The sequence below is a fragment of the Oncorhynchus mykiss genome, chromosome 11, assembly GCF_013265735.2.
Source record: "Oncorhynchus mykiss isolate Arlee chromosome 11, USDA_OmykA_1.1, whole genome shotgun sequence".
In the NCBI taxonomy this organism is placed as follows: Eukaryota; Metazoa; Chordata; class Actinopteri; order Salmoniformes; family Salmonidae; genus Oncorhynchus; species Oncorhynchus mykiss.
In genome coordinates this window covers 71,730,446-71,756,945 of record NC_048575.1, presented here as the reverse complement: position 1 = coordinate 71,756,945, position 26,500 = coordinate 71,730,446, and the positions used below count along the sequence as shown (strand labels likewise).

General features: G+C 43.6%; 2 protein-coding genes across 2 annotated transcripts in view; both read right to left on the bottom strand.

The window, feature by feature from the left end:
* The window catches only part of LOC110536353 (PI-PLC X domain-containing protein 3), a 58,731-nt gene extending 40,370 nt beyond the window's left edge, over positions 1-18,361 (bottom strand). The window contains exon 1 of the mRNA XM_021622101.2: positions 18,113-18,361. Coding sequence (XP_021477776.1) covers positions 18,113-18,215 — 103 coding nt within the window. The 5' untranslated portion in view covers positions 18,216-18,361. The remainder of the gene's footprint in view (positions 1-18,112) is intronic.
* A 1,382-nt stretch (positions 18,362-19,743) lies between these two features.
* LOC110535107 (succinyl-CoA:3-ketoacid coenzyme A transferase 1, mitochondrial) overlaps positions 19,744-26,500 on the bottom strand; it is a 99,976-nt gene continuing 93,219 nt past the window's right edge. Inside the window, exons 16-17 of the mRNA XM_036936256.1 lie at positions 21,017-21,118; positions 19,744-20,642 (exon numbers count right to left, since the gene is read on the bottom strand). Coding sequence (XP_036792151.1) covers positions 20,607-20,642; positions 21,017-21,118 — 138 coding nt within the window. The 3' untranslated portion in view covers positions 19,744-20,606. The remainder of the gene's footprint in view (positions 20,643-21,016; positions 21,119-26,500) is intronic.

The window sequence follows — 26,500 nt, the reverse complement described above, 5'->3', positions numbered from 1 at the left end:
GGGATTTGATCTTGCAAGCTTCTGGTTACTAGTACAACGCTCTAACCACTAGGCTACCTGCCACCCATGGTTATAACATCTACCGAAAAGACAGAAATGCCAACGGAGGCGGTTTTGCGGTCTATATTCAGAACAACATTCCTGTAAAGCTTAGAGACGAGCCAATGTTAAATACTGTTGAAGCAATATGGCTACAGGTTCATCTGACTCACCTAAAGCCCATTCTTGTGAGAAGCTGCTATAGACCACCAAGTGCTAACAGTCAGTATATGGATAATATACTGTATGTGTGAAATGCTTAATTATATCACATATATTATATTTTCTGGGTTATTTAATATTGACTGGCTGTCATCAAGCTGCCCACTCAGAAATAAACTTCAAACTGTAACCAATTATCAATCAACCTACCAGGGTAGTTACAAACAGCACAGGAATGAAGTCATCAACATGCATTGATCACATCTTTACTAATGCTACAAATATTTGCTTTAAATTAGTATCCAAATCCATAGGATGTAGTGATCACAATATAGTAGCCATATCTAGGAAAACCACAGTTCCAAAGGCTGGGCCTAATGTAGTGTATAAGAGGTCATACAATAAGTTTTGTAGTGATTCATGTGCTGATGATGTAAAGAATATTTGCTGGTCTGTGGTGTGTAATGAGGAGCGACCAGACGCTGCACTTCACACATTTATGAACTGTCTTATTCCAGTTACTAATAAGCACACACCCATTAAGAAAATGACTAAAAACGTAAATCCCCTTGGATTGATGAGGAATTGAAAAATGGTATGGTTGAGAGGGATGAGGCAAAAGGTATGGCAATTAAGTCTGGCAGCCCAACTGATTGGCAAACGTACTGCAAATTAAGAAATCATATGACTAAACTACATAAAAAGAAACTACACTATGAAACAAAGATAAATTATATAAAGAATTATAGTAAAAAGCTTTGGAGCACCTTAAATGACATTTTGGGGTGGGGGTGGGGGGAATTGTTTTTTTCATTCATTGAATTAGATGGCTCGTTTATCACAAAGTCCACTGATATTGCAAACTACTTTAATGATTTATTCATTGGCAAGATTAGCAAACTTAACCATGACATGCCAGCTACAAACGCTGACACTACACATTCAAGTATATCAGACCAAATTATGAAAGACAAACATTGTTTTGAATTCCGTAAAGTCAGTGTGGAAGAGGTGAAAAAAGTATTGTCTGTCAACAATAACAAGTCAACGGGGTCTGACAATCTGGATGGAATATTACTGAGGATAATAGCAGATGATGTTGCCACTCCTATTTGACACATCTTCAATTTAAGCCTACTAGAGAGCACGTGCCCTCAGGCCTAGAGGGAAGCTAAAGTCATTCCGCTACCCAAGAATAGTAAAACACCCTTCACTGGCTCAAATAGCCGACCAATCAGCCGGTTACCAACTTCTGGAAAAAATTGTGTTTGACCAGATACAATGCTATTTCACAGTGAACAAACTGACAGGATTTCAGCATGCTTATAGGAAAGGACACTCAACAAGCACAGCACTTACACAAATTTGCTCATCTCCCGTCCTTCACACACACACACACACACACACACACACGTGCACATTTTCTGTCTGTTGCCTGCATCGCAGTCATAGTTGTTTTCGTTACCAATAATAACTTTGGAAATGTGTGCGTTTCTATCGAAGTATGTGCCTTATTACGTTATAATAGTTTCTGCATGTCGTGTTGTCATTTCTACTGTAACATAATATTTGTGTATATTCCTAATAACAGCGGACACAAGGTAATGTTACTCATTTCATAACCTTTATGGTGTTATATTCAATCGTGCTTATGTAGCTAGCTACATTCTTCTATTAGATCTGTAAAACAGTGCTATTTGCGTCAGAGAAGTATTGGCTTGTTGTATTTTGAAGCTATCCTAGAAAAATCTAACAATATCTTCTTATACCACTTGGTCGTTTTTCTGAGCGCATTCCACAAAGCTGTTTATCATGTCCGCCTTATCCACTGCCCCCATCTTGAGGTTATAGTCAAGCACACAGTCTGGTTTTTCTCTCTCCCCTCATGTGGTCCACTTTCCTGGTGGCAGACATGGTTGCTGTATGGACAGTGGAGAGAACATGGATGTTTTGTTTGTCATGCCATTTTACTGCCAGCTGTTGGCATTTCTTATTTTGTATAACGGGTCATTTAGGATGGCAGTAGCATTGTTGATGAAATGCAGTCGTCGCAGCAGAACTAGGAAGCAGCCTTGGGAAAAGACAGTGGAGCTGCAAACACAGGATCTGCAAACATAGGAGCTCCAATATTCTCTTAGGGAGTTCTTTACTATCCCTATGAAAAGGACTGCCACCAGGAAGGTGTACATTTCACTAAATTGTGGTCCCCCCCTACTCCTAGCTCTCTTCTCCTGTATCTCCAAGGCATAGTGATTGGTCTCTGCTATGTCTCCCACCAGCTCCTCTGTCAGAAACAACTTGAAGCACTCTGCATCAGATGGAAATGGAAAGGGGTGGACTCCAGAATGGGACTCAAAATAAACAGCAGGGTCAGGAGGGGTGAAATGGATAGCAGCCTTCCAGCTACCACAGAACTCCTGTACTTCATCCACTGTCGGTCTGCCTCCATCCCCACCAGCATCTTCAAAGGGAACTGGGACGTTGTCAGTGGACTAGGGGTCCACAAGGAGCTGGAGGGCAGCTCCTCACTGTCAGAATCTGATTCCTGACTTTCAGACTCGGTTAGAATTTTAAAAAATCTCCAGAATTTACACATTTTTGTGTTGTCTCCTTTTTCAAGACATTGCTAATTCTACAGCTTCGCTCACTAGCTACATACATGAACAACAACACTGAATGGCTCAGAGTGAGGTTACATGATTGACTGCCCGCACCATTTTTATCAATAAAATCACTATCAGAAAATGTTTTGTGTGGTAATTATTTATATATTTACTGTTTTATTCACGTCTTTCAGGTACCGGTAATAAATCATGCATTCCGATTCTTGCATAGATTGTAATGGGCACATAGTATGTGTGTAAAATACTTTTTTGAAGGTTGTACTGATTATGAAATTTGCACACTGTAGCTCTAACTCAAAAAGGTTTTGGGACACTAAAGTCCATGGAGAATAAGAGCACCTCCTCCCAGCTTCCCACTGCACTGAGGCTAGGAAACACTGTCACTACCGATAAATCCATGATATTCGAGAATTTCAATAAGCATTTCTCTACAAGTGGCCATGCTTTCAACTGGCTACCCCAACCCCAGCCAACAGCTCTACACCCCCTACAGCTACTTGCCCGAGCCTCCCCAGCTTCTCCTTCACCCAAATCCAGATAGCAGATGACCTAAAAGAGCTGCAAAACCTGGACCCGTACAAATCAGCTGGGCTAGACAATCTGGACCCTCTCTTTCTAAAATTATCCGCCGCCATTGCTGCAACCCCTTTTACTAGTCTGTTCAACTTCTCTTTCGTATCGTCCGAGATTCCTAAAGATTGGACAGCTGCTGCGGTCATCACCTTCTCCACTATGCAATCCGGTTTCCGAGGTGGTCACGGGTGCACCTCAGCGACGCTCAAGGTCCTGAATGATATAACTGCCATCGATAATAGACAATACTCTGTAGCCGTATTCGTCGACCTGGCCAAGGCTTTCGACTGTCAATCGCTGCATTCTTATCGGCTGACTCAATAGCCTTGATTTCTCTAATGACTGCCTCGCCTGGTTCACTAACAACTTCTGAGATAGAGTTCAGTGTGTCAAAACGGAAGGCCTGTTGTCCGGACCACTGGCAGTCTATGGGGGTACTACAGGGTTCAACTCTCGGGCCGACTCTTTTCTCTGTATATATCAATGATGTCGCTCTTGCTGCTGGTGATTCCTTGATCCACCTCTACACAGACAACAACATTCTGTATATATCTGGCCCTTCTTTGGACACTGGTCAAACCTCCAAACTAGCTTCAACACCATACAACACTCCTTCCGTGGTCTCCAACTGCTCTTAAATGCAAGTAAAACTAAATGCATGCTTTCAACCGATCGCTGCCCGCACCCGCCCGCCCGACTAGCATCACTACTTTGGACGGTTCGGACTTAGAATATGTAGAGAACTACAAATGCCTAGGTGTCTGACTAGACTGTAAACTCTCCTTTCCTTAAGCATCTCCAATCCAAAATTACATCTAGAACTGGCTTGCTATTTCGCAACAAAGCCTCCACTCACGCTGCCAAACATACCCTCATAAAACTGACTATCCTACTGATCATCGACTTCAGCGATGTCATTTACAAAATAACCTTCAACACGCTACTCAGCAAACTGGATGCAGTCTATCACAGTGCCATCCGCTTTGTCACCAAAGCCCCATATACCACCAACCACTGTGCCCTGTATGCTCTTGTCGGCTGGCCCTCGCTACATATCTGTCGCCAGACCCACTGGCTCCAGGTCATCTATAAGTCCTTACTTTTTTTTGAGAATTCAGGAAGTGAATGGTGGAATGTGAATGATGGTAGATGACACACCCATAACATGCATATTATAAACAGACAAAACGCATCTGGTCTTAGGTTTCTGTGAGGAAAAAAAATATGGCTGCGCGCTGAAACTAATCGTTGGATTATTTTCGATTTCTAGAAAGTGTTTTACTCAATTATTTCGATCAGTGATGAGCTCACCCGTGATTAATTATAAATAGTAATTGCTATTAGCTAATTCATATTGTATTTTATGTCAGCCGAGAGTTAGAAAATATGACCGCTTGTGTTGCGTCAATCTTTCCTCAGTTAGCGCTAGGACAAATGTAGCCTACATTTTTCCAGTTTGGATGATTGTGTTATGCTGTAGATACTTCTGTGAATATCTGAACCTTGCATCCAAAAATAAACTTCTCACATTCTGGACATAACTTTGTAAAGACAGTTTGTGTAAATAGTTTCTGTGCTGCCTCATTTGCTGCCTCATTTGCTGCCTCATTTGAAACTGGCCGTTCTAAATAAGCATTCTAATCACACAGGTGTGATCGTACGCTTCAGGGACCACTGTAGAACGATCACACCCTTGTGATGGTAGGTGTGAAAGGGTTAACGACCGTTCCACAGGTGCATGATCATTCATTATTTATGGTTAATTGAACAAGCATGGGAAACGGTGTTTAAACCCTTTACAATGAAGATCTGTGAAGTTAATTCGTAAAAATCCAAACATTTTTGACAGACAGGGTCCTGAAAAAGGGAGTTTAGTATGAACTTTGAACTCTTATTCACTAAAGAAGTGATACATCCTAGACGTTGAGTTATCAGCAGCAGCTGTAAACGTGCGTGGACTAGGCAAGGACAGACAATCTCTTTAGAACGACAGGGTACTACAACAACGTATCCGTCCTACCACACGATGACAGGGTACTACAACAACGTATCCGTCCTACCACACGATGACAGGGTACTACAACAACGTATCCGTCCTACCACACAATGACAGGGTACTACAACAACGTATCCGTCCTACCACACGATGACAGGGTACTACAACAACGTATCCGTCCTACCACACGATGACAGGGTACTACAACAACGTATCCGTCCTACCACACGATGACAGGGTAGTACAACAACGTATCCGTCCTACCACACGATGACAGGGTACTACTACAACGTATCCGTTCTACCAGATGACAGACTACTACAAAGTATCCGTTCTACCAGATGACAGACTACAACGTATCCGCCCAGAAATATTATTCAAGGGGCATCTCTGCTGGGCAACCCAGCCTTCCATCTTTGACCAATTGATCAAAGCGCAGCTTAGAGTAAATATACACTGCTCAAAAAAATAAAGGGAACACTTAAACAACACAATGGAACTCCAAGTCAATCACACTTCTGTGAAATCAAACTGTCCACTTAGGAAGCAACACTGATTGACAATAAATATCACATGCTGTTGTGCAAATGGAATAGACAACAGTTGGAAATTATAGGCAATTAGCAAGACACCCCCAATAAAGGAGTGGTTCTGCAGGTGGCGACCACAGACCACTTCTCAGTTCCTATGCTTCCTGGCTGATGTTTTGGTCACTTTTGAATGCTGGCGGTGCTTTCACTCTAGTGGTAGCATGAGACGGAGTCTACAACCCACACAAGTGGCTCTGGTAGTGCAGCTCATCCAGGATGGTACATCAATGCGAGCAGTGGCAAGAAGGTTTGCTGTGTCTGTCAGCGAAGTGTCCAGAGCATGGAGGCGCTACCAGGAGACAGGCCAGTACATCAGGAGATGTGGAGGAGGCCGTAGGAGGGCAACAACCCAGCAGCAGGACCGCTACCTCCGCCTTTGTGCAAGGAGGAGCAGGAGGAGCACTGCCATAGCCCTGCAAAATGACCTCCAGCAGGCCACAAATGTGTTTCTTACTGTTTGAGCAGACACATGCAGACTCCCTGAGGGTGGTATGAGGGCCCGACATCCACAGGTGGGGGTTGTGCTTACAGCCCAACACCGCGCAGGACGTTTTTCACCAAGATTGGCAAATTCGCCACTGGCGCCCTGTGCTCTTCACAGATAAAAGCAAGTTCACACTGAGCACGTGACAGACGTGACAGTCTGGAGACGCCGTGGAGAACGTTCTGCAACATCCTCCAGCATGACCGATTTGACGGTGGGTCAGTCATGGTGTGGGGTGGCATTTCTTTGGGGGGCCGCACAGCCCTCCATGTGCTCGCCAGAGGTAGCCTGACTGCCATTAGGTACCGAGATGAGATCCTCAGACCCCTTGTGAGACCATATGCTGGTGCGGTTGGCCCTGGGTTCCTCCTAATGCAAGACAATGCTAGACCTCATGTGGCTGGAGTGTGTCAGCAGTTCCTGAAAGAGGAAGGCATTGATGCTATGGACTGGCCCGCCCGTTCCCCAGACTGCACCACAGACTGTCCAGGAGTTGGCGGATGCTTTAGTCCAGGTCTGGGAGGAGATCCCTCAGGAGACCATCCGCCACCTCATCAGGAGCATGCCCAGGTGTTGTAGGGAGGTCATACAGGCACGTGGAGGCCACACACACTACTGAGCCTCATTTTGACTTGTTTTAAGGACATTACATCAAAGTTGGATCAGCCTGTAGTGTGGTTTTCCACTTTAATTTTGAGTGTGACTCCAAATCCAGACCTCCATGGGTTGATACATTTGATTTCCATTGATAATTTTTGTGTGATTTTGTTGTCAGAACATTCAACTATGTAAAGAAAAAAAATATTTAATAAAAATATTTCATTCATTCAGATCTAGGATGTGTTATTTTAGTGTTCCCTTTATTTTTTTGAGCAGTGTTTTTCTTGCATTTTCCTTTTCCAAATGGGCGGTTATTTAGAAGGTATAAGATTCTATTTTTGATGCTATAGTTGATGCTAAGGTCCGATTGAGACCCAATCATCTTGTTCCTCAGTCTTCTTTATGTAACCAGCAATCATATCGGTTTTGTCCGCTAGGGAAGTTTCCTTGTATGACATAATAAGTAATCAATGTATGATCCATCCTGTGTATATGTAATTCTGTGTGATTATTTAGGTATTTAGTAAATAAACCAAATTAGTGTATTGCTGACTTGTTAGCCAGGGTTCGTGAAGATATCTGAATGTTGTAAAAATATTGGTAGAGAAGAAATAAGGTGATGATTAATAATTGACTGCTATTGATATAAAATATTACCAGGTCTTTAAGAGTTCATTCGGGAAGACAACAGCTCTATAAACATTCTACCGTGGTGCTCGGACTTCCTTGTTAATTACATTTACATGGTTAGTTTAATCAGGTAATATTAATTACACAGAATTGATTTTATAAAATAGCATGCATTATAATTTAATCCATAGTAAAGACACGACACGTCGGCTACTACAGCAACACTCAACAAAGAGCAGCAGTTAGTTTCAGAGTGGGTGGCAAGGAATAATTAAGCCCTGAATATTTCTAAAACTAAAAGCATTGTATTTGGAACAAAACACTCACTAAAACCTAAACCTCAAGTCTTGTAATAAATAATGTGGTAATTGAGCAAGTTGAGATGATTAAACTGCTTGGAGTAACTATAGATTGTAAATTGTCATGGTCAAAATATATTGATGCAGTAGTAGCTAGGATAGGGAGAAGAAGTCTGTATACAATAAAGCAATGTTCTGCACTAACAACAAGGCAGGTCCTACAGGCCCTAGTTGATGCACCTGGATTATTGTTCAGTCGTGTGTTCAGGTGCCACAAATAGGGACTAGGGAAAATAGGGAATAGGGAATATTGCAATTGGCTCAGAACACGGCAGCATGGCTGGCCCTTGGATGGACACAGAGAGCAAATATTAATAATATGCATGTCAATCTCTCCTGTCTGAAAGTGGAGGAGAGATTGACTTCATCACTACTTTTATTTGTGAGAGGTATTGAGATGTTGAATGCACAGAGCTGTCTGTCTAAACTACTGGCACACAGCGCAGACACCCATGCATACCCCGCAAGATGTCTCTTCACAGTCCCCAAGTCCAGAACAGACTATGGGAGGCACACTGTACTACATAGATATATATTCAATGTACAGGCTACAATGTGGGGATCTAATGTACTGTAGTTATTACCACGCATGTATATAGGACTTGCAACCTTAACACAAAGTTATTATACTCAATCCATAGGCTTCATTAATGCCATTCAGACTCGACACAACAACTATGAAAACTGAGGTTCATAGGTTCTGAACTAACATTCATAACAGACGTTTTAGGGTCCATAAACAGATCGGCTACATACTGTAGCCATTTACACATCCATAGGCATACAGTTATTTTTATCCTCCACTACACAATAAGCAAATAAATAGTTAGCTAGCTATGTTACTTCAGATGTATTGCATGGCAAATATAAGCAAGGCAAGCTAACAAAATTGTATATTCAATTTGCAGTAAATGCTTTAGCTGGCTAGATTCTTTACATCCACTGTTTCACAAGACAGATAGCCTGGTGTGCTGGTTCTCTAAGGAATTCCTAAAACATTAAACACGAATGACAAAGTCACTCATGTCATAACTAACACAAGTTAGCTAGTAAACTAACTTGCTAAATAGCGATTTTCATAAATTTACTTTATGACAAAAAAAATATGCACAATCGTTCGTCTCTACATTAACTAACATATTCCTCTCAATTGTAAATGTTTTGCTTGACTCGTTATGACATTATAATGACTTTTATAATGACATTTGCCTCAACCGTAATGTTTTGTCAGCCATCTTTGCTGAAGAAAGTCACCAGGGATGGGTGTCTCACGTCAAATTCGTCATCGGAACCACTCGATATGATTGGTCATATAAAAACCTTGGGACCCCAAATGCATAATGAGTGCTCAAACGTCCCCGTGCGGTGGTCTGGAGCAATGAAGCCATGACGCTGGGTACCTCTAAGTCCCGCGGTGTTCTCAACTTTTAAAAGAGGAACCACTATGTACAGTGCGGTGTCCCTCAGGGCAGTACCCTTGGACCATTGCTCTTCTCTATTTTTACAAATGATTTGCAACTGGTCTTACACAAAGCTAGAATGACTATGTGTGTGGATGATGGGTGATTCGTAATAAAAACGGGTCTTAAATAAATCTAAAAGCATTGTATTTGGTTAAAAACGCTAAGATCTACACCTCAACTGGAGTTGTGTATAAAGGGTGACCATTGAGCAAGCTAAACTTCTAGATATAATATTGGATGATCAGTTATCATGGTCAAGTCTTTTTGACAAAGTTGTTTTTATTTTGTTGTATATCGTTTAATAAAAAATGTGTGCGATTGTTCTTGTCTAGCAGTGTTTTGTTTGGTGTTTTTTGTGGAATACAGGAAGAATAGCTGCTGCCTCTGCAAAAGCTCATGGGGATCCAAATAAACAAATAACACACCAGCACCAGGAGAAATCAATAAGTGAATGGCTTATGGGGCTAATTTTGCTTTCAGGGATATTGATATATAAGCAGGTGGAATTGCAGTTGTGTTACATGATTTAACTAGACCTTTTGGCTGCAGGGCTATCTCTGGCAGTTCATTTCCCAGTCTTTCATGTTACGCAGCGATGCTCGATTGCAAATCACATCGCAAAATACCCTGAAGATTAATGAAGTGTGTGTGTCCTCCACTGGGAGGAGTGGAGTATGGCATACCCCTCCTCTTTAGTCTCTGAGGATAGATCAGAGATTTGCATCGTGTTCCCCTGCTCAAACGTTGCATGTATCAAACAATGGTTGCGTGCCACGTCATCGACTGTGCAGTTCAGGCACTCGATTGCTATAGCATATGATGTGGATAGCTGATACAATAAAAAAAAAATGGACATTTCCATGTAAAAGGCCCCATGACCACCAACATGTTAAGTTCATAAGAGCATGTCAAATTGGGTATCCAAAAAAATAAAAATAATAATAATTTTTATATATATATATATATATATATATATATATATATATAATGTGCCTTGATTTAAAAAATATATATAGTATCTTATTTTGTATACACACATTTTTCAAACATTTTCTATCCTAAAAATTAGGAAAAGGAAAGGCTTTGATTTCTGGTCAAACAGATGGACAAAAGGCTTAGAAAACATCTACTAGAAAAAAAAAAGTGTTAAAAATGATTAGAAATCAAAACATGTATTCAAGACCCCTGCCAACTAACATCAACACTTACATTTCGTTTTGGATACATAGTAAAATTGTCAGAAAGTATATAGCTAGATATAGGGTAACATTTGATCAGAAATAGCTGAATTATTTAATTGTGGTAGTTAATCACCTTTTGGTTAGGTAATTAGCTTGCTGGCTGAAGCACCAATGACTGTAGCCAGCTAGAAAGTTTACTTCTTGGGAAATGATATTAACTAGGTAATTAGCTAGCTAACATTCAATATACAGTGCCGTCGGGAAGCATTCAGACCCTTGTATCTACACACAAAACCCCATAATGACGAAGCGAAAACAGGTTTAGAAAATGTTGCAAATGTATAGAAAATAAAATGGATACCCGATTTACATGTATCCAGACCCTTTGCTATGAGACACGAAATGTAAGGTGCATCCCGTTTCCATTGATCATCCTTGAGAAGTTTTATATCTTGGAGTCCACCTGTGGTAAATTCAATTGACTGGACATGATTTGGAAAGGCACACACCTGTCTTTATAAGGTCCCACAGTTGACAGTGCATGTCAGAGTTAAAACCAAGCCATGAGGTCGAAGGAATTGTCCGTAGAGCTCCGAGACAGGATTGTGTCAAGGCACATATCTGGGGAAGGGTACCAAAACCTTTCTGCAGTATTGAAGGGTCGCAAGAACAGTCACCTCAAATCATACTTAAATGGAAAAAGTTTGGAACCATCAAGAGTCTTCCTAGAGCTGTCCGCCCAGTCAAACTGAGCAATCGGGGGAGAAGGGACTTGGTCAGGGATGTGGCCAACAACCTGATGGGAAATCTGACAGAACGGCAGAGCTCCGCTGTCGAGATGGGAGAACCTTCCAGAAGGACAACCATCTCTGCAGCACTCCACCAATGAGGACTTTATGGTAGAGAATCCAGACAGAAGCTATCCTCAGTAAAAGGCACATGACAGCCCGCTTGGAGTTTGCCAAAAGGCACCTGAAGGACTCTCGGACCATGAGAAACAAGATTCTCTGGTCTGATGAAACAAAGATTGAACTCTTTGGCCTGAAATCTAAACGTGACATCTGGCAGAAACCTGGCACTATCCCTACGGTGAAACATGGTGGTGGCAGTATCAGGCTGTGGGAATGTTTTTAAGCGGCAGGGACTGGGAGACTAGTCAGGATCGAAGCAAAGATGAACAGAGCAAAGTAAAGAGAGATCATTGATGAAATCCTGAGCACTGTGGAGCAGGTTCTAAGACTGTGGCGAAGGTTAACCTTCCAACAGGTTGATGACTCTAATCACACAGCCAATACATTGGAGTGGCTTCGGGACAAGTCTCTGATTGTCCTCGAGTGGCCCAGCCAAAGCCTGAACTTGAAACCGATCGAAAATCTCTGGAAAGACCTGAAAAATGGCTGTGCAGCAAAACATCTGATCGAACCTGACAGAGCTTGAGAGGATCTGCAGAGAAGAATGGGAGAAACTCCCAAAATACAGGTGTGCCAAACTTGTAGCGTCATTCCAAAGAAGACTCAATGCTCTACTCGCTGTCAAAGGTGCTTCAACAAAGTACTGAGTGAAGGATCTGAATACTTATGGAAATGTGATATCATGGGCGGGTTTCTGTAAAAATGTATAAAAACCTGTTTTTACTGTTTCATTATGAGATGTTTTGGGTAGATTTATGAGGGCAAAAAAAACGATTTAATAAAATGTTAGTTTAAGGCAGTAACATAACAAAATGTGGAAAAAGGGGTCAGAAAACTTTCCTTAGGCACTGCATTGTGTCATCCAAGAAGTATTCTATAGGATCTGCCCATTTTTTCAATTTTCGCCTAAATGCAATACCCAAATCTAACTGCCTGTAGCTCAGGCCCTGAAGGAAGGATATGCATATTCTTGGTACCATTTGAAAGGAAGCTCTTTGAAGTTTGTGGAAATGTGAATTGAATGTAGGAGAATAACAATAGATCCGTTAAAAGATATTACAGAGAAAAACAAACCGTTCTTTTGTATTTTTTTGTTCCATCATCTTTGAAATGCAAGAGAAAGGCCATAATGTATTATTCCAGCCAAGGTGCAATTTGTATTTTGGCCACTAGAATGCAGCAGTGTATGTACAAAGTTTTAGACTGATCCAATGAACCATTGCATTTCTGTTAAATTTTGTACAAGAATGCCCAAATATGCCTAATTTGTTGAATGGTAACTTTCCATGTTGGACAGTGCAGTTGGATTAACAAGAATTTAAGCTTTCTGACAATATCAGATATGTCTATGTCTTGGGCAATTCTCGTTACTTACAACCTCATGCTAATCGCATTAGCCTACGTTAGCTCAACCGTTCCGTGGATGGGACACCGATCCCGAAGAAGTTTTAACCTCATCAAATTGATAGTGAATACACAGTCTGGCTATAGCTAGCTACATCATCTCATTATCTGCATATACAGTTGACATCGGAAGTTTACATACACTTAGGTTGAAGACATTAAAACTCGTTTTTCACCACTCCACAAATTTCTTGTTAACAAACTATAGTTTTGGTAAGTCGGTTAGGACATCTACTTAGTGTATGACAAGTCATTTTTCCAACATTTGTTAACAGACAGATTATTTCACTGTTCACAGTTCCAGTGGGTCAGAAGTTTACATACAAAGTTGACTGTGCCTTTAAACAGCTTGGAACATTCCAGAAAATGATGGCATAGCTTTAGAAGCTTCTGATAGGCTAATTGACATCATTTGAGTCAATTGGAGGTGTACCTGTGGATGTATTTCAAGGCCTACCTTCAAACTCAGTGCCTCTTTGCTTGACATCACAGGAAAATCAAAAGAAATCAGCCAAAATTGTAGACCTCCACTAGTCTGGATCATCCTTGGGAACAAATTCCAAACACCTGAAGGTATCATCTGTACAAACAATAGTACGCGAGTATAAACACCATGGGATGACGCAGCCGCCATACCGCTCAGGAAGGAGACGCGTTTTGTCTCCTAGAGATGAACGTACTTTGGTGCGAAAGTGCAAATCAATCCCAGAACAACAGCAAAGGACCTTGTGAAGATGTTGGAGGAAACACGTACAAAAGTATCTATATCCACAGTAAAACGAGTCCTATATCAATGTAACCTGAAAGGCTGCTCAGCAAGGAAGAAGCCACTGCTCCAAACCGCCATAAAAAAGCCAGACGATGGTTTGCAACTGCACATAGGGACAAAGATCGTACTTTTTGGAGAAATGTCCTCTGGTCTGATAAAACAAAAATAGAACTGTTTGACCATCGTTATGTTTGGAAGAAAAGGGGGAGGCTTGCAAGCCAAAGAACACCATCCCAACCATGAAGCACGGGGGTGGCAGAATCATGTAGGGTGCTTTGCTGCAGGAGGGACTTGTGCACTTCACAAAATTAATGGCATCATGAGGCAGAAAAATGTGGATATATTTAAGTAGCATCTAAAGACATCAGTCAGAAAGAAAAAGCTTGTTCGCAAATGGGTCTTCCAAATGGACAATAACTCCAAGCATACTTCCAAAGTTGTGGCAAAATGGCTTAAGGACAACAAAGTTGAGGTATTCGAGTGGCCATTACAAAGCCCTGACCTCAATCCTATAGAACATTTGTGGGCTGAACTGAAAAAGCGTGTGCGAGCACGGAGGCTTACAAACCTGACTCAGTTACACCAGCTCTGTCAGGAGGAATGGGCCAAGATTCACCCAACTTATTGTGGGAAGCTTGTGGAAGGCTACCCGAAACATTTGACCCAAGTTAAACAATTTGAAGGCAATGCTCCTAAATACTAATTGAATGTATGTAAACTTCTGACCCCTGGGGAACGTGATGATTTATTTCATTCTCTCTACTATTATTCTGACATTTCATATTCTTAAAATAAAGTGGTGATCTTAACTGACCTAAAACAGGGAATTTTTACTTGGATTGAATGTCAGGAATTGTGAAAAACTGAGTTTAAATGTATTTGGCTAAGGTGTATGTAAACTTCCGACTTCAACTGTAAGTAATCATTATTGATATGCATGTTTATTTCCCAGATATACACGTTTCTTCTCACTTCATGTCAATATCATTTATTTCATTTCTGATCCAGAAAACAACTCATATAAGCCATTGTTATTTTTGCCCTCAAATGATGTCATCCTTGCATTGTAGGAACTGGGTTCTACAGTTTGAACCCCTGCCATCTCTTGCCCGTCGCCCAGCCATCTAGATGTGCGAAGGGTAGTGTATTTTCTGTAGGGAAGCTAATTATCTATCATGTATGACATTCCTGGGAGTGTGTAAACTTATTTTTTTTATTACCTTAGTATTTTGTATGTTCTCTATAGTTATGAAACTGTATCAATTCCGCTCATTTGGAAAAACTCTTGGCAGACTTGACACAAAATATAGTGTAGTAATGGAATGTTTCACTGGATCAATCTGAAACTTTGCACACTGCCGCCATCTTGTCACCAAAACCTAAATGCCGCCTTAACTCCTCTGATTATATGGCCTCTCTCTTGCATTTCAAAATGGAACTAAAAAATAAATAAACAGAAAACATGCATTGTTTATATTATCTTTTACCAGATCTAAATGTGGTATATTCTCCTACATTAATTTCACCATTCCAAAAACTTCAAAGTGTTTCCTTTCAAATGGTATCAAGAATATGCATATCCCTGCTTCAGGTCCTGAGTTTCAAGCCGTTAGATTTGGGTATTTCATTTTAGGCGAAAATTGAAAAGGGTACGATTCATAAGAGGTTTTAACGGGTGTAAATCCACTTCACGTTTTTGTATATCAATGTGTCATATCATAGTTGACAACCCATTCTTTCTGCGGTCGTCGTTGACTCTTCATTTGGAGCAGATATTTATATTTCATTTTTGGAAAATGACAAAACTGAGCGAGATTTTCCCGAAATTCCAAACTTTGCATCTGCACACTTATTCCAGTAAATGTGTTTTTTTTATGTTCAGTGTACATTGCTAAACGTAGTCCTTGTGCATAAAGTTTGTTAAACTTTGAAATCAATGGTTATTGTTTGGTATACATTTTAAGTGAGCGCCAATACTCTCCGCCTGCCTGCATGTGTGTGTGTGCCAGTGTATGATAAGTGAAGCTAATCACTAGAATTTTCAGGATGTTATTTGGCCATTCCACAAAAGGAGTGAAATCAGTGACTGGGTCTTAATCCAGACAGCCAATCAGAGCTGCAGTCTCAGGAGACCTTCCGCATGATTGGTCGAAACCTCTAAACAGCTGGCAGCACTTTTGGATGCTAATGCCAAGACAATGGTCCATTACAACACTTGAATCACTTCCATCTTGTTTCTATCCTGTCTTCCTAGAAGAGATCGCAGAGGATCTGAGATACACTATATAAAACAGAAGTATGTGGACACCCTTCAAATTAGTGGATTTGGCTATTTCAGCCACACCCATTACTGACAGATGCCTTGGCAGCAGCTAATGGGGATCCTAATAAATACAAATACAGAGTTCAAAACTGCCTCGAAGCAACATGAGCACGACAACTGTTCATCGGGAGCTTCATTAAATGGTTTTCCATGGCCGAGTAGCTGCACACAAGCCTAAATTCACCATGCGCAATGCCAAGGGTTGGCTGGACTGGTGTAAAGCTTGCTGCCATTGGAGTCTGGAGCAGTGAAAATGCGTTCTCTGGAGTGATGAATCATGCTTCACCATCTGGCAGTCCGACAAACAAATCTGGGTTTGGTGGATGCTAGGAGAACGGTACCTGCCCAAATGCATAGCGCCAAAAGCTAGGTGGAGGAGGAATAATGATCTGGGGATGTTTTTCATGGTTTGGGCTAGGCCCCTTAGTTCAATAGAAGAGAAATCTTAACGCTACAGCATAAAATGACATTCTTGACAATTATGTGCTTCCAACTTTGTGGCAACAGTTCGGGAAAGGCCCTTCCCTGTTTCAGCATGTCAATGCCCCCATGCACAAAGCAAGGTGCAAACAGAAAGGGTTTGTCGAGATCATGTGAAAGAACTTGACTGGCCTGCAAAGAACCCTGACTTTAACTCCATCAAACACCTTAGGGATGAATTGGAACGCAGACCTCACTAATGATCTTTTGACTGAATGGAAGTCCCTGCTGCAATGTTCCAACATCTAGTGGAAAGCCTTCACATATTACTGGGCTGTTATAGCAGCGTAAGTGGGGAGCAACTCCATATTAATGCCCATGATTTTGGAATAAGATGTTTTTGACGAGCAGGTGTCCACATACTTTTGGTAATGTAGTCTATGAACCTGGCAGTGTGCAGGAATATGCAAGGTTTGCTTTTAATGTTTGACAATATGCAGTCTGATTATGTCAGATCACTGGTTTCCTCAGGGAAGGAAAGGATGAAGGTATTTTAATGGGTCAAGGATGTCTACAGTCTGCAAAGACAGGAGATTGACCAGCTACAAACCTTTTTAATGGGGATTTAGAGATCCCTACAAATCAATAAACCCACAAATTCAACACTTAAATAACACTAACTTAATATTATGTGACGTAGGCTACTCATGAGCAGTACATATGCTATCATGGTTGCAATGCAATGAACCCTGTTATGCAGGCTACGCACTGCCAAAGATCACATTGACATATAACCTGCTATATCCTACCAAAAAAGGGGACGATTTCAGTTATACATTAAAACATATTTAAAAGGAGCACAACGGGCCACTAGTTGAAATGACATTTTAATGTATTAACTTGTATTAGCAATATTTTAGTAAGATCATTCATACCCCTCCCTCAAGGACACATTTGATTTTAATCAAGCCGATAGACCGCGACACACGTCTCAGCCTTTGGCATAGCATATCGAGCCCTAGCAGCTCAACTGTATCCTATTCGTTTGCAGATAGTGTTGCCCTTACACATAACTCTCGCCTTAACGCAACAAGTGTCATCTCTCCAACGTAGTTTTGAGAAACTACTGTAGCCTATAGCCTACGACTTTAGTGAGAACGAAACAACCTTTTGTATGGAATTTGACAATTCTGTCTCGTTTATTAGTCTGAAGAGGTCACCGGCTAGGTCACGGACTTCACCGTCAGTTCTACAACTCAATATTTCAGTCGTAGATAGACAAATAACACAACAAGAAATATCTGGACCGGGCGGCAGCGTTAACCGAACCAGTAACCGCAAGGTGGCTGGTTCGAATCCCGAGCGGACTAGGTGAAAACTCTGATGTGCCCTTAGGCAAGGCACTTTACCCTAATTGCTCCTGTCAGTCGCTCTGGCTAAGAGCGTCTGCTAAATGACTAAAACGTAAAATGTCTAATCTATGGAAGAAGCCTAAATGACTTCACTGCAAGATCAACAATACACATTTCCAACACTTCAATGCGCACCTTTACGCAGCCGTTAAAGCTAAGATGGGACTCTTACCAGGAATGGCCAGGTTGGTGAGCGGGATGCTGTGCATGCTCTCCGGTAAATTTGCCATCCAGTCGGCGAACCTGGGTTCACTTTTCCCGTGAGAGGAAGCCATGCCACCGCGCACTATATTCCCACTCTCTGCCTGCGCGAGCGTTGAGTGCGCTTTCTCAATGCAGCGCTCGCTCCCCTTACTACTCACCCACACGCAACACGCACACCAGCGTGCCTGGGAGCGAGTTCACGCCACACCCCCTGAATGCGAACATGTGGATGCGCGAACATGTGGATATCGAACACGTTTCATAGGATATGTCGTTAAAGACTTGTGTTTTTGATAATTGTGATTTTAGGGTGCTCTCATGGCGGGCGAGTGATGTATTCCTGTGAAGTCATTGAATTGAGGGTGGGCCCAGCCATCGCCAGTTGACTTAATTAAATAATTCGTTCTATGTCCCATTCTGGTTGAAACCGCGAATGGCTCTCCTGCTCTCCACTACAAGTACTGCATCCATGGCTTTGTGTTTGCCCGTCGGTGAATAGCACCGCTGTCCACTCCGGTGGTGCTGAATTGATCAACTCTGCTTTCCCGACACCAGCGCTTTCTGGAGAAGCGCCTTGGGAATAAGACACGTTAACCGATTGATGTTATCTTCTCGTTTGTATGGATTTGTACATTTTTACTTGAATTAATGCCGTTTTTGACTTGGGGATGAGCTCACCTGAGCGGAGTACCGGCATCACAACATGTCTACTGTTTGAGCTCTTTTAAAATATCAGCTCAAAAGTATTGTGGAGCTCCTGCACCTAAATATAAACAGGACCGGCACCCAGAATGATACATATTTCAGTCCAAGTCAAGCACTGAATATATTCATAACATTAGACATATTTTGACACCAGTTCAGAGTTTAAAAGAGACCTCACTCAAAAACATATGTTTTGTCTAAATAGGCTAAATTATACATCTACTTCGCCTTATATTTAGAAATGTGTACCCTTGATGTGCTACCGACTGTTTCACAACATATTCGCAACAATTGTAATTGTTTTTCCGGTTGATGATACAACATCTATATTCTCTTTGAACCCCAAGAGTGAAGAAGAACCTCTGGTTGCGTTCTACATTTATGTAAAATATCCTCAGGTAACTGGACCGCGCACTCTTCTAATTTGGACAAATCGATAAAAAAAATTCATTGCATGTCAATCATCCAAATAGCGACCCGGAACCTGCTGTGTTGACAAAGAAATGAACGACTTAATTCCCTCTAGTTGCTCGGAGCTAAATTATGTCAAACGTGGCTAATGAAGGAGGAACTTTAGGGCAGAACATGCAGTACAGCGATATGATACGATTGAGTCAGCCTTGCAGCTTCTCAGAGGAGAGATGGAGCATTCATTCAGTTTGTTCAATGAATTGTCGACAATGAAACAGAGCTCAACTCACCAAGAGATCGCCATACGTGTTCAATACTCTCAACATGCTTCATTCCTTCCTTCACTGTCACACAGAAATTATGAAGAAATATTTGAGGTGTCATAAAACAAAAAATTTTTCAGGAAGTAGTGCCAAAGAACTTTGAGACTTATGTGCAACACGCAAAAGATGGGATGGTGAAAAGCAATACAACAGAAAATGGACATCAAGGTAACATACCTAGTTTAATATAATACACAAATACAGGGCAGGGAAACCTGTGGGTAGAAAATGTAAGGCCTCACATTGTAGTAGTTAAAATATCTGAAACCATGTAGCCTGTATTATTAAGTGTTTGTTTCCATGAGGCTGACCATTCAACTGAAGTACCAAACTAGGATGAAGTGGAGAGCCTCAAACGCAAATAAAAATCTAGATAATATCAGTTTTGATGTCAGACCAGAGCTGTGCTTCCTCCCATCTTCTCCAATTCATTCCCATTTCACTGCATCAGTGAACACAGTATGTCTGAAACTAGTTGGAGCTATTACTTACAGGGTATACCTATCTACCGGAGTACCTGGCTGATGCACGTCTAAGGAGGGGAGTGAACAAGTGCAGAAGGGAGGGGACAACTGACTGGAATGAAATGAAGTCCATCATTGTTTGTGTTATAAGTTTTGGAGAGAATAGCCTCTGTGTTGATGTAGCATAAAACATCTAATTAAAACATGACGTTATTACTAAATACATATTACACAGTTCCTCTTCAGTTATGTCAGGGACAATAATTATTTTCAATTCAATTCATATAATATCATCAACATCATCACGCTGTTGGTTTCTTAACAACCACAACCAAACTAGGCATCGCTTATTTATGCATCTCACATGTTACTGTACATCAATGGATGTTACAGTAATGTTTCAGTGACGTTATGATTTAGTAGACGGAAACGGTGTTCAGTAACATTAGGATGAACTTTGTTGATTAGTTCATAGTTTGTGTTCCTTCCTTCACACATACGGAGAGATTAACACAGCCTTCAAGCCATAGTTCCTCTCCTCGGACACTTCCCCCAGCTTCTAGACCTGTTGCATGGGCCTCAAGTTTGGAGACACCTGTTGGACATCAGAGAGAGAGAGAGTGAGAGAGAGAGTGAGTGGGAGAGAGTGAGTGGGAGAGAGAGAGAGAGAGAGTTTTGAAAGGAGAGAAACCATCTGTTACTATTTTTATTTAATTTTACCCCTTTTTCTCCCCAATTTCGTGGAATCCAATTGTTTAGTAGCTACTATCTTGTCTCATCGCACAACTCCCGTACGGGCTCGGGAAAGACAAAGGTTGAAAGTCATGCGTCCTCCGATACACAACCCAACCAAGCCGCACTGCTTCTTAACACAGCGTGGATGTGGAAAGTTGGCTGGCTAAAGCATTGTTCTTGCTTTGGACAACACAACCCTGGAGTGGCCAGACCGGCTGTCCCTGTATGTCTCACCTCAAAGTGTGCTCCTGTGCATGCCTTAATGTCCTCTGGGGTCAGCCCCTCCCACACCTCAATCAGAGTCAGACCTTTAGTCTTGTCCACATCAAACACAGCCTGAGAGAGCACGAGAGAGAGAGAGAGCATGAGAGAGGGAGAGCACGAGAGAGAGAGAGAGAGAGAGAGAGAGAGAGAGACACAGACAGAGAGAGAGAGCAAGAGAAAGAGCGAGAAAGACAGAGAGAGATATAAACAGAGACAGAGTGAGAGAGACAGACACAGAGACAGAGAGGGAGAGACAGAGAGAAAGGGAGACAGAGAGAGACAGAGAGAAAGGGAGACAGAGAGAGAGACAGAGAGAGACAGAGAGAGAGACAGAGATGCATTTATTCAATAAGACAACATCTGAAATGCTGGGTGTCGGGCTAGAGGGTTGGACAGCTGCCTGTTGAGTTCTCTGGCAGAGATTCACTTTACTTCAAACAAAACTCAAGGTCGGCAATGCACTCTGCAGGGTCCTGCATTTCAGCTGAATAGGTTAATGTCTATAGACAAGAGAAAAGTGCTTATTTGTTCAAATCATCAGAAAATTAAGATTGAAATTAAATGTCACTATTCTCATTGCCAAAAAAAATATCCCAAGAAAGATCTGGCTGTATGAGAGAATAGGAAAGGACCACGGCTAACACCAGAATCTACCAGAGTTCCACTGTCTGACATTACTCTGTGTTAACAAGGCCAGACTGGTCTGACCCGAGTCTCACCCTAGCTACATTCTTACAGTGTTGGTCTCTCCTGCCATTTTAGACTACCAATAACACTGTCTGCGTCTCAAACTACACCATGTTCGTAATAGCACTACTTTAGACCAACATTTCATTTGGGATACAGCCTGCTGTTGTAAGATATGGGCTTTGTCTCAATGCTCTAAAAAGAGCTTGCTGTCCTCTTCTCCTATCATGATACTGTATTGCTTGACCTGTAATTTAGAAAAATAACACAAGGGAAGGAAGCAATTAAAAAAGATGGAGCCATAACCCAGCTACAGTGAGCACAGGCAGAGCCAGGAGATGGAAATGAGATCTGTATGGGAGAGGCTATGGTGTAGTCGAGAGAGAGCGAGAGAGCGAGAGCGAGAGAGAGAGAGAGAGAGAGAGAGAGAGAGAGATACAGTATCACTCTCAGGAAAGCTGTCAAAACCTACAGCTAACTTGTAGGATGGAGTGATAGGGAGAGGGAGAAGGATAAAAGAGTGAGGGAGAGCAGAAGGGAACAGGAAGGAGAAAACATGAAAAGAACAATACAAAGTCAGAGTAAGAGGGGAGGGGAGGGCAAAGGGAGGGAGAGACTTGTCTAGGACTTTCTGTGATGTTAGTGACTGGACCACAGCTTAAAGCCATCCTCACACTAACATCGATTAGTGTCTGAGCCGAGGCCAGTCCTGTTATTCACTAGGGCTGTCTTGTGGAATTAGCTGGTCTTCTGTGGTTTATTAATAGAAGGCAACATAAGAGGGAAATAACCAGAGGACATTAAGTACAACTCTGAGAATAGACTGCCAACTGTTGCCAGTATAGTGGTTACTGCCAATACCACAGGTAGCAGTTCACTGCTGCAGTTATCTAGAACCAGTGGAATGTCTGTTTCCACTGTGAATAAATAGGTCATTATTTTGGGCTGTTTTTCTTTCCAGAGGGGAATGCTGTTTAAAAATGTACAGTTTACCAAACCAACCACATTTCACAGGGTTACTCTGGGGACCACTGCTGCCATGGTGGCTAACCACATTCCACAGGGTTACTCTGGGGACCCCATGGTGGCTAACCACATTCCACAGGGTTACTGTGGGGACCACTGCTGCCATGGTGGCTAACCACATTCCACAGGGTTACTCTGGGGACCCCATGGTGGCTAACCACATTCCACAGGGTTACTGTGGGGACCGCTGCTGCCATGGTGATGAACCACATTCCACAGGGTTACTCTGGGGACCCCATGGTGGCTAACCACATTCCACAGGGTTACTCTGGGGACCGCTGCTGCCATGGTGGTAACCACATTCCACAGGGTTACTCTGGGGACCCCATGGTGGCTAACCACATTCCACAGGGTTACTCTGGGGACCCCATGGTGGCTAACCACATTCCACAGGGTGGCTAACCACATTCCACAGGGTTACTGTGGGGACCGCTGCTGCCATGGTGACGAACCACATTCCACAGGGTTACTCTGGGGACCCCATGGTGGCTAACCACATTCCACAGGGTTATTCTGGGGACCGCTGCTGCCACGGTGACAAACCACATTCCACAGGGTTACTCTGGGGACCCCATGGTGGCTAACCACATTCCACAGGGTTACTCTGGGGACCGCTGCTGCCATGGTGGCTAACCACATTCCACAGGGTTACTCTGGGGACCCCAAGGTGGCTAACCACATTCCACAGGGTATACTCTGGGGACCCCATGGTGGCTAAGCACATTCCACAGGGTTACTCTGGGGACCACTGCTGCCATGGTGCCTAACCACATTCCACAGGGTTACACTGGGGACCCCATGGTGGCTAACCACATTCCACAGGGTTACTCTGGAGACCACTGCTAGCATGGTGGCTAACCACATTCCACAGGGTTACTGCGGGGACCGCTGCTGCCATGGTGACTAACCACATTCCACAGGGTTACTGTGGGGACCACTGCTGCCATGGTGACAAACCACATTCCACATGGTTACGGTGGGGACCGCTGTTGCCATGGTGGCTAACCACATTCCACAGGGTTACTCTGGGGACCCCATGGTGGCTAACCACATTCCACAGGGTTACTCTGGGGACCCCATGGTGGGTAACCACATTCCAAAGGGTTACTCTTGGAACCCCATGGTGGCTAACCACATTCCACAGGGTTACTGTGGGGACCGCTGCTGCCATGGTGACTATCCACATTCCACAGGGTTGCTGTGGGGACCCCATGGTGGCTAACCACATTCCACAGGGTTACTCTGGGGACCACTGCTGCCATGGTGGCTAACCACATTCTACCGGGTTACTGTGGGGACCACTGCTGCCATGGTGACTAACCACATTCCACAGGGTTACAGTGGGGACCACTGCTGCCATGGTGGCTAACCACATTCCACAGGGTTACTCTGGGGACCCCATGGTGGCTAACCACATTTCACAGGGTTACTCTGGGGACCCCATGGTGGCTAACCACATTCCACAGGGTTACTGTGGGGACAACTGCTGCCATGGTGGCTAACCACATTCCACAGGGTTACTGTTGGGACCCCATGGTGGCTAACCACATTCCACAGGGTTACTGTGGGGACCGCTGCTGCCATGGTGACTATCCACATTCCACAGGGTTGCTGTGGGGACCCCATGGTGGCTAACCACATTCCACAGGGTTACTCTGGGGACCACTGCTGACATGGTGGCTAACCACATTATACCGGGTTACTGTGGGGACCACTGCTGCCATGGTGACTAACCACATTCCACAGGGTTACAGTGGGGACCACTGCTGCCATGGTGGCTAATCACATTCCACAGGGTTACTCTGGGGACCCCATGGTGGCTAACCACATTTCACAGGGTTACTCTGGGGACCCCATGGGGGATAACCACATTCCACAGGGTTACTGTGGGGACCACTGCTGCCATGGTGGCTAACCACATTCCACAGGGTTACTGTTGGGACCCCATGGTGGCTAACCACATTCCACAGGGTTACTCTGGGGACCCCATGGTGGCTAACCACATTCCACAGGGTTACTGTGGGGACCGCTGTTGCCATGGTGGCTAACCACATTCCACAGGGTTACTCTGGGGACCCCATGGTGGCTAACCACATTCCACAGGGTTACTGTGGGGACCGCTGCTGCCATGGTGGCTAACCACATTCCACAGGGTTACTGTGGGGACCGCTGCTGCCATGGTAAGTAACCACAATCCACAGGGTTACTGTGGGGACCACTGCTGCCATGGTGGCTAACCACATTCCACAGGGTTACTCTGGGGACCCCATGGTGGCTAACCACATTCCACAGGGTTAGTGTCAGGACCCCATGGTGGCTAACCACATTCCACAGGGTTACTCTGGGGACCCCATAGTGGCTAACCACATTCCACAGGGTTACTGTGGGGACCCCATGGTGGCTAACCACATTCAACATGGTTACTCTGGGGACCCCATGGTGGCTAACCACATTCAACAAGGTTACTCTGGGGACCCCATGGTGGCTAACCACATTCCACAGGGTTACTGTGGGGACCACTGCTGCCATGGTGGCTAACCACATTCCACAGGGTTACTCTGGGGACCCCATGGTGGCTAACCACATTCCACAGGGTTAGTGTCGGGACCCCATGGTGGCTAACCACATTCCACAGGGTTACTGTGGGGACCGCTGCTGCAATGGTGGCTAACCACATTCCACAGGGTTACTCTGGGGACCCCATAGTGGCTAACCACATTCCACAGGGTTACTGTGGGGACCCCATGGTGGCTAACCACATTCAACAGGGTTACTCTGGGGACCCCATGGTGGCTAACCACATTCAACAAGGTTACTCTGGGGACCCCATGGTGGCTAACCACATTCCACAGGGTTACTCTGGGGACCCCATGGTGGCTAACCACATTCCACAGGGTTAGTGTCGGGACCCCATGGTGGCTAACCACATTCCACAGGGTTACACTGGGGACCCCATGGTGGCTAACCACATTCCACAGGGTTACTGTGGGGACCGCTGCTGCAATGGTGGCTAACCACATTCCACAGGGTTACTCTGGGGACCCCATAGTGGCTAACCACATTCCACAGGGTTACTGTGGGGACCCCATGGTGGCTAACCACATTCAACAGGGTTACTCTGGGGACCCCATGGTGGCTAACCACATTCCACAGGGTTACTCTGGGGACCCCATAGTGGCTAACCACATTCCACAGGGTTACTGTGGGGACCCCATGGTGGCTAACCACATTCCACAGGGTTACTGTGGGGACCACTGCTGCCATGGTGGCTAACCACATTCCACAGGGTCACTGTGGGGACCGCTGTGGCCCTCCAAATGTACCTTTACACACACATCTGCATGCCGCACACACAACTATTTCACTATTGCAAAAAGGGCCTCAGACGTGTTTCAAAACCTTCCGAGGGTAGAAGTGAAAAAGGGCTGAAACGAGATGCACCCTAGGGCTGCAGGTACCTACCACCAGCAGTCTCAACCCATATCAGCAGCAGCATCATCATATGAAAAAAATACTTCAATTAATCTCTCTGTTATCAGAGGGCTGAATGTGTGTTTTTTATGTTCAAGGGCAAACGGGTGTATGTGTGTGTGTATGCATGTGTGTGAATTGTGGAGAGCAGGTTTTAGGCTCCCCGTTTCCTCACTCATTTTGAAAACACAATGAGGCAAGATTTTAATTATCCCGAGGACTCAGAACAGAACAACGTGTAACCAGGAGGGCCATGACGGCCACTCTCAT